Genomic DNA, 9,505 nt, shown 5'->3' on the forward strand with positions numbered 1-9,505 from the left:
CAGGGCACACTGACAATTGTCAGTTTCCATTTGAGATATTTGGGGTATGTCCCCCATCACCAATATGTTGATTGCCCCAGATTGTGATATGTGCCCTACTGGGGATTCCCTGACTTTGCAGATGAATAAACACTAAACACATATGCACTGGTGTTTATTAAAAGACCCCCAGCTGCAGAGTCAAATTCATTTCTTTAGGGAAGAGACCAGCCAAAATGTGAACTTGCATTGCAGGAAATGGTGGTTTGGTCGCTATTGTTCACGAGAAAAAACAGAATATCGGGTGCAGACTACATCATATGGTCGCCTATAATATTTATTTAAGGAGCACCAAATCCAAAGAGATCTGACTAAATTCCACAGGAGTTTAAAAAGTAAGGCTCAATTCAAACTTTGATTCAAACATTTGGTGGGGAAAAGAAGCAGAATATCTGCCGTAACAGATTCCTGGAGATGACGTTAGTCTTTTTTTCGCTGTGGATCCACAGATGTCATCTAATGGCAATGCAGATTTTCTTAGAGTCTCTAAATTGTATCAACCTGGGCGGATTTCGCTTCCAAATGATTGAAATATCCAAGTTGAGGAACATGGTAAATGTCCCTATGAGCAGTGCCTTAAGTGGCACTACAAATCCAGCCGGGGCCCATCGAGGGGGCGTGGTCTAACAACGGGGTCTTGATGGGCCGTTGGGCCACGCCCCCTTGACGAGCCCCGGCTCAATGGGCTACTGGCACCCTTGCCAGGCAGCCTTTTGTAGAGATTAGCACCCTCTCCCCTATGGGGAAGAGGGTGCTGATCTCTGCATTTATTTTCTATAGGCTAACCTGGCAGGGGACAGCGCCTCGCCTATTCAGCCTTAATGGTGGTGCTGTCCCTCGCCAGCTGGGGAGGGGCAGCATCACCATTAAGGCTGAAAGGGTGAGGCCACTGGAAGCAGAGGCCTTTTTCCTAAAGAGTGAAACTCCCGCGAATCCGCGGGAGCTTCAGTATTTAGAAAACAAGGCCTCTGCTTCCAGCGGCCTCACGTTTCTCCATAATGGTGGCGCCGGCCCACGTGCATCCCTTGATTAAAGGGATGCCTCGCAGGTGCGGCGCCACCATTATAGCTTAAAGACATTTTTTTCTGAAGCCTGAAGCTCTCGCACACGAGCGAGAGCTTCAGGCTGTAGAAAAAAATGCCTTTTCGTGTAGTGGCCCACTTAAAGCCCTGCCTATGAGTGATTATGAGACAATGCAATGCATATGTACATTGAAATAATAAAGCATTTTGCCTTGAACATTAATTTCATCTTATATTATTTAGGTGAAACCCTGGGAATGAACATCAAGTTATGGACCCTTTCCAAGTCATCAGAGGAACTGCGTTTCTACTAACAAGTGCGTTAGGTGTTGTGGGAAATGCCGCACTCGTGGCCATTTTCTCCTGCATGGCGTACCAGGAACGGGGCCTCATCACATCGGAGGTGATTCTTCTGAACCTGGCGGTCGCCAACTTTGTGATGGCCTTGACCAGAGGACTTCCCAACTCCCTCTACATTTTTGGACTGCCCAATGTTTTTAGTGATGTGCATTGTGGGCTTCTCGTTTATGTGTCGCGTGTCTCCCGCGCCATGTCCATCTGCTTGACCTGTTTCCTCAGCTGCTTCCAGTGCGTTACACTCCTGTCAAGCACAGCCACCTGCATGCACGTCAAAGTGCGGCTCCAAGTCTACGCAGGCCCGCTCATTGTTCTTCTCTTGATGGTTAATGCCACAATGTGCATCACACCCTTGCTTTTTGCAGTGTCCGACACCAACGTAACTAACCTGGAATACGCTTACCGTGTCAGTTACTGTATTGTCATTTTGCAAAGTTACTCATCGTCACTCAGTCAGACATTGACTCTCTTCGCCAGAGATCTTGTGTTTGTGGTCGGGATGAGCATCGCCAGCTGTGCCATATTATACACCTTGTACAAGCATGGGAAGCAGGTCAAGGGCATAAGGAGCTCAGAAAGATCCCGGCCGCTTTCTGCCGAGGCGAGGGCTTCGAAGACGGTGAGCACCCTGGTGAGCCTCTACGTCTTTTTCTTCGGAATTGATGCCTTCATATTTTGTTACCAGAGCACCTCGACTAAGAACATTGTCACCTTCACTTCGGATGTCCGCTTCTTCCTGTCTGTGTGCTATGCCTCTGTCTTCCCGTTGGTCATTGTATTTTTCAACCAGAAGGTCCTGCGAGCCATCCAGCATTTCAGCCGGAAGCTACCGAGTGAAGGAAATGATACCAGTCATGTCACCGTAGTACAGGGGTCTGCCACCTTTGCCTCTCAAGGTGTTTTGGAGTCCTATTCCAATCAGTCCCAGCCAGCATAGTCACTGGTGAAGAGTCGTAGAAGCTATATTCCAAAACATCTCAATCGCCGCGGGTTTCCGTCCCCTGCCATAGTGCAATGATGCTGGGTCACCTGTGTTCTCCCACCACAGAAGCACTGGGAGGTTGACTCTTGCAGCATTCTATGAAGCACTGTTATTGCACCTACAAACGTGCAATTCTTGTCCAGCATAGAGTTAAGAGTCTCTACAAAATGTAGGACCGCAGGTACTGTGAGGACCATCTATGCCTTAAAAATTGAATTATGGATACTAAGTTTTTAAACTTACATGGGGCCTCATTACGACCCTGGCGGAGTGGGTTTACGCCAGCGTTATTCGCGGCGGACCCGTCCGCCCTACTACGAGTTCCCGTAGCGCCATGGAGCGTTTTCCGCCTGGTTTTTCCGGGCGGAGAAATCCATGGCGCTACGGGACCTTGTTGTTAATTACGCCACCGTATTTAACGGTGGCGTAATTAACGCCTTCCCCACTCCCATTATACCCTATGGGGCAAAAATGGGAATGGGGAAGGGTAAAATGGGGAATGGGGATTTACCGCCCCGCCAAGGTCGGAATGGGGCGGTAAATCCGCCAACCCCCATGGCGCTATCGGCAGCTTTCCGCCGTGCTCCATGGTGCATTTGGCGCCACGATTTCCGCCAGGGTCGTAATGAGGCCCATGGAAAATTATACCTCCTTTTAAAATGTTGCAAATGCACCCCGATGCAAACAATGTATCCACACGAAGTGTTATGGTCGCTTGCAAGTGCAGAAACCGAGTGCTCACAAGGGCATTGTAAAGCGCGTTGCCGCTTCGCTATCACTGCATAAAAACATTGCAAAAGACTGAGGCCGAAAACGGCAATTTTTCTCTTTTTCTCATCAAATCTTTTGAAAAGTATGCACATTTTCTCAAAATAAATACACTGGGTTTTGGGTTAGGGAGTAAATTAAGGTGGGGCGGGGGGAGCTGTTGGGAGACTCCCCCTGCATTACATATCGATAGATTATGGAAAAGAAATGTGGGCCTGAATCATGACATTTCTTCCCTGGTGCAAAGTGACTTTTCACTGATGCAAAGTGACCTTGCACAACAAAAAGACACTTTGCACGATTGAATGAATCAGGGTGGAGCTGTGCAAAGTGCGTTTTGGCAGTGTACAGTGACTTTGCACAGCAAAAAGATACTTGGCATGGTTCCATGAATCAGGGTATTTGTTGGCAGTGCAACAATGCAGTGCAAAGTCACTTTGTACCAGCAGAAAATCACTTTGCACTGTGCAAAGAATTCCATGACTCAGGCCCACCGTGTTTTCAGCCTCATTTTTATTCCCAGAAATAAGACAATGGGGTTCATTACGAGTGTGGCAGTGTGGGAAAAAAGAGGCAGTTACAGAATTACCACCACTTTTCCCATATCGCCATACCGCAAACTTGGCTCTGGAGTGGGGGATTTAGCTGCAGAATCATGCTGGAGGTAAAACGTTCCCACTTTCTGCCGACAAATCGGTAAAGTTGGTGGAATTACCACTACAGCAAGTCGGCCGAAATACCCCATGGCGTGCTATGGCATCCACATTAATGGGGACTAACACCACCACCACCACTTATAATCCGTTGGTAAATCCGCTGGCCCAAGGGCCGATAGCGGTAATTCCATTGGTTGGTATTCTGGCAGAATTAGCACCGGAATACCTCCCAACTCTTAATGATGCCCAGTCTCCTATATGAAGACGATTTGATAGTGCTTAACAGTGCTTTCATCTCCCCTTATTGAACATGAACAGATCTCACTTTGTGAAGTCTAAGGTTGAGGGACATCTCCATTTGAACCTGAATCTGAATTGAAATATCGAGGTGTTGACAGCGGCCTTCACGTAGAATAAAAACTGATCAATTTTAATGAACATTTGGTAGTTTACAGAAACTGAGACTCACCTGGAAGGCTGGAAGGACAGGATACTGTTATGTTAAGACCCCTAATTGTCAATTGTATATAATTATATGGTTCCCCTCAGTAATTTTGCTTTAACTTGAAACCTCTTAATGTTTTAAGGGAGAAATATATAAAGGAAAGTAAAAACAAGGCAATCGCGTTTGAGACCTGTGAAGTCACACATGAAACACGTTCATGAACGCAAAGAGGCTCAATTTTATTAACTCACTTGAATGCCTCTAGGAGTATCCATTGGTCCATATAGGAACTATCGCAGAAAATGACATATCGCTCCCCGCGGCCTAGCAATGGCCTCTCTTTGATCACGATGACTCCAGCAAATACTTGCATGTACCAACATTTCTTAACTAATGATCAGACATTTTTTGTTGCTGAAGCAAATTATCAATATTTGATGTAATTTCTGATTATAGCAATTACTCGGTTGAGAAACTTGATGAGTACACTTGTTTACAGCACAGCAAGAAGCATCATTTTTCCAGGAGCCTATGCAAAAAATGTGAGGGTTGTATTCTAAAAAAACTCAAAATGGAATGCCATTCTCAACATCTGATTGGTTGCGTAGGATTAACAAAGTCAAAGTGGATTTTTAAGTAGTTTTCGTATTAACATTTTTTTTAAACATCTTTTTATTAATTTTGATGCAGAAACAAAAAAATCCACACAATACATCGTTAATTGTTTCTGAGAAATATTTATGAGTAAAGTTTCTGGACATTGCCAAAAAACTAAATTCTTGCCAAACAAATCGTTTGAACTGTTTAATGGTATTACTAAAGATGTCCGCAAATTTACAAGATTCAAAGTTTTCAAAAGGAAGCAGAAGTTGTTCAAGGCTTGTAGAGGTAAAATAACAAACGGAGAAAAATAAAGGATAGAGAAACAGGGAAGAAAATCATGTTGTCATAGGGAAGATTATTTCAAAACTATAACAGCAGGAAAAAAAAGAAAAAATCCCACAACAAACTATCACGGGTAATCAAATATATGATTACCAGAGTTTCGAAATCTAAGTTATCCCATCTGCTCTAGAAAAGCTCAAAAGATGTGACCCACCAAAGATTTAGTTGTTATGTCTATTCCAAAACTCTTTGTTATAGTCAGAGAATGATCATGGGGTAAATTGTAATTGGTTATTTATAGCGCGCTTAATACCCAGAGGCAGTGCTTAAAGTGGGCCGGCGCCTGCCAGGGCCGGGCCCATCCCACACAACATTGGCGGGATGCATTATCCCGCCTCGGCCGCAGCCGCGACGGGAGATGCGCCCGCCAGTTTAATTTCAGGCGAGCAGACAGAAGTGCCAGCCAGGCACAGCGTCGCTTAGGCTGGCTGGCACTTCTGTCAGTCACTGTAACTTCCCTGATGAACCCTCATCTGAGGGGTCATCAGGGAAGTTACAGTTCCTTTGTTTGCCCTCTCCAGGTCGCTCCATGATCTAATATGCAGATTAGATCAGGGAGCCCGCGGGTTCGCAGAGGGTGAAAGGCGCCTCGGGCTGAGTGATCTATCTGCTTAGAGCAGATAGATCACAGAGCCCGAGGCGTCTATCTCCGTTGGCAAAGCTTTATAAAAGATGACTTGAATTGTATAAGTTTCAAGCCATCTTTTATAAACGTAGAAATATTTCTATGTTTATAAAAGACCGCTTGAAACGTGCACAATTCAAGGCATCTTTTATAAAGCTTTGTCGATGGACAAAGCCACCTCGGGTTTTGTCCGTCCTCAACGCTTTATAAAAGATGCCTTGAATTGTTTACGTTTCAAGTGGTCATTTATAAACGTAGAAATATGTTATAAATGTCTATGCTTATAAAAGGTGGCTTGAAAAGTGCACAAATCATAGTAAGGTAAGCACACAAGTGTGCGTAAATTACTAGGGTTTGTGCACTTTTCAAGCCAGAAATACGTAACATTGGTATGTTTATTAGGCTTGAAAGGTACACAAACCATAGTAGTGCGCATACAAATATAGAAATGCTCACATACATTTATATATTTGTTTGCGCACCTTACAATGATTTGTGCACGTTTTAGGCCACGCCCACAATGGAAGCCACGCCCCCAAACGAGGGCCCCCCCTCAATTTCTTACCCCACTTAAAGCACTGCCCAGAGGTTTCTTTGCGCGGACCCGGGGTTTGAACCTGTGTTGCTCTGCGTCGTCTTGATCCCAGGCGGATGCGGTGCCGCTGAGCTCTCCTCCTGGCCCTGATACGGGAGCAATGACATGGGGACGTTAGTGTGTAGAGTGTGCGACACAAGTGACATTAGGAGAGAAAGTCGCTTCTTGTAGAGGTTCATGATGTTGAGATGAATGAGAGTGAACGTAAAACCCGATTTATGTTTCGCAATAAATAAAGTCGTGCTTTACAGCAGGATTATTGTATTTGCGCCTTTCCATGTTCCGAGAAACTCAAGCCGGCCCGCTTTGCTCTTCTTGCAGACTTCTCAGTTTTTGTTTGCGGAGGTTGCATTCGATGGCATCTCAGAAGGCGATACGTGGCACGGCACTGGACTCGTTTCACTTATCCACGTGCATCTAGTGGAAAACTAAATAGTTCTGTCACCATTAATATATAGTCAATGGGCCTCATTAGGAGTTTGGTGTGTTGTTTTAGAGAAAAAGTGCCAGCAAATGCGTTTCTGCCCCATTTTTGGTGAATTTGCGGCTTTACTAGCACTTCAACTACACTGCTCTTTTCTGGCATTAGTGCAGGCGGAATGAATGCCTCCAAAATACTTATTAAGTGCCTTGGATCCAAAAATGGGGCATTACTCCATCAATGGGTGGATTAACACCCTCATTGGGTGGATTTCACCCGATTTGAAGTTGCAGTAACGGTAATGGAGTTTGGTGGTAATTCCTGGAATTGTGGAAAACTCAACCATGTCGGCATGACTCACCCTGTAATCTGGAGTCTCAGTTTTTGCGCGTTACCCACACACCTTGTCACCAGAAGAGGTCTGTCAGGCACTATTGAAGACTGCATCGGATTGCGCCTGAGTGGGAGCACAACCAGCCCTTCGTCTGAAGGTTTATTCAACTGATTTAGTTGCTTCATTAGTGCAATTACCTGGGTGGGATATTTCTGCTCATGGGCTGCCCTTTAATATCTGCTAATGTTGGGACCTGCATTTCCCATCACTTAACCGATCTCTTGTCCCACTTGGCCCGGGGAACGCTGATTCGGCATTCCCGCTTGATCAAGCCACTGATGAGCCAGCAGTGAATTACCACTGGCGGAGGCTGTGTGGTTGAGTATCATTAGCAGTCTTATTTACCACCCAAAGGCAGAGGCGGTAGAATGACGCTTATGGCTATGCCATTCTGCAGTAGTGCCATAGTCACCCTACCCATAGAGTCTTGTAGCACCTTGCAGAGGGTCTCATTACATTTTTGGTGGTATTCCAGCAGTAAATCCTCCAAAATACTGCCAAAAGGAATAACCATTACCGCCACTTGGTCTGGCGCATTTACCACCAGATAACAAGTGGTGTTAGTCCCCATTAATTGGAGTGCATAGTCCTCCATGGGGGATTGCGGCGGTATTACGACTGGCGGTGATTCCACCAGTGTTAACACTGCTGATTTGGTCGTTTTAGGGTGGTAAATTGCAGGAATGACCTCCATTTTCTTGCTGGAGCTTTTCCCTCCACCTTACCACCTAACTCGTAGTTGGGCGCTCCGGTAATGCAGCAATGATGGTTTTATCATGCAGTATTGCCGATTTCTACAGCACCGAACAACTCGTAATGAGGCCCAAAGTTCAGAAAGTGAGAAAGAAGTTACAACACATTTTCAGGACACGCTATGGTGAAAAGATGGCGAAAAGATTGTGAGTGGTTAGCTATATGGCGTAATATACCATGCCCCTTGTTTGCTTCTTTTATCTACTCTTTTTTATTTTATTGTGTCTTAAGGTGGTGCTGTGGCACAGTGGGATGGCCTCGACCATTCCCGCCTGTGTGGCCAAGGCCGCCAGCGTATTCTCGCTTGCAAGGCACGCGTCAGTGTCCTCTGTTCAGTTCTCGTTGTTCCTCTCCCCGTCCACCATTTTGTTTGGCAATCTGTATTTCTCAAATTGTTCTTTTCAATATGGTTTTGTTTTAATACTTCATAGATGGTTGTTCGGTGTCCTCTTTCCCTTTTTTCTTTTAATGTTGCCTACTTTATGTTTATTTTGAATCGCTTTCATGTATTTGGGTGAGGTTTACCTCTTTGTATAGCCTCATTACTTTTTGTGATGTATAGGCTCTGCAGTACAGTTTAGTTTGATGAACAACCCGCCTCCAATACTCGAACAGTGCATTAACTGAGGTTGTTACTAGGGACATTGGGCCTCATTACAACTCTGGCGATAGCCGTGCCGTTAAACGTTGCATTTTTTCCGGCACCCGCGAATGGGCAAGAACAGGGTCATGCCGAGCTCGGTGGACTCGGTAATCGCCCATTTGCGGGTGCTGAAATCAAGGGCCTCCCGATCCCCATTCATCCCCACAGGGCCGAATAGGTATGGGGACGTCGGATGCACAGGGACATTCAGAGTTGTGCCGCTGCATCCGACGCGCTCTGCTCACGGGTGCCGTTACACTCGCCAGGAAAAACCTGGGATGCTTACCAGTACCGTATTTCCCAGACCGCCATCCTTATAATGAGGCACATCGTCTCTTTTCAGGACAGCATGAACCTCGACCGCTTGCGGATGAGGGTGAGTGTGTTTTATAACTGGGAATGTCACTCCGTATTCATCCTTCGTTGATAATATGTACATCCTTTTACTAGGTGACTAGAGTCACATATAGGATTTCCCATGTATCGCCTTTAGTTTTATCAACAACCCGCCTCCAGAACTTGAATAGTGCACCATTAATGAAGACCAAAAATGAGAATTTATCGACACCTTCTATTCACTGGCGTACAACACAAGGTTGAGTGGTTCTTCAACTGGATATTGGTACACTTTGTAAAGAGGTTTTTAGTGATCGTCAATATGATTTTTCAAAATAAAAGAAATAGTTCTTAATGTTCGCTGCACGACTGATGTCTAAAGGCTATATACCTTGCACACCTTCACAAGATGTACTCTGTTTCCAGGGTACACCCTCCTGACATAACTAGTGGTGTTGTTTGGTGGCTGCAGGGGCACAGTGTGAGGTCACTGATACAGGGAGGGTGTTGTTTGGTGACTTCAG

At 45.5% G+C, this 9,505-nt stretch overlaps 1 protein-coding gene across 1 annotated transcript; it reads left to right on the forward strand.

Annotated features, from left to right (window-relative positions):
• The first annotated feature begins 1,428 nt into the window (after nucleotides 1–1,428).
• LOC138520232 (olfactory receptor class A-like protein 1) lies at nucleotides 1,429–2,355 on the forward strand. The gene has a single exon (XM_069632698.1). It carries the CDS (start codon nucleotides 1,429–1,431, stop codon nucleotides 2,353–2,355), a length of 927 nt encoding a protein of 308 aa, XP_069488799.1.
• Nucleotides 2,356–9,505: the final 7,150 nt, after the last annotated feature.

The sequence above is a fragment of the Ambystoma mexicanum genome, chromosome 13, assembly GCF_040938575.1.
Source record: "Ambystoma mexicanum isolate Mex_15411 chromosome 13, UKY_AmexF1_1, whole genome shotgun sequence".
Lineage (NCBI taxonomy): Eukaryota > Metazoa > Chordata > Amphibia > Caudata > Ambystomatidae > Ambystoma > Ambystoma mexicanum.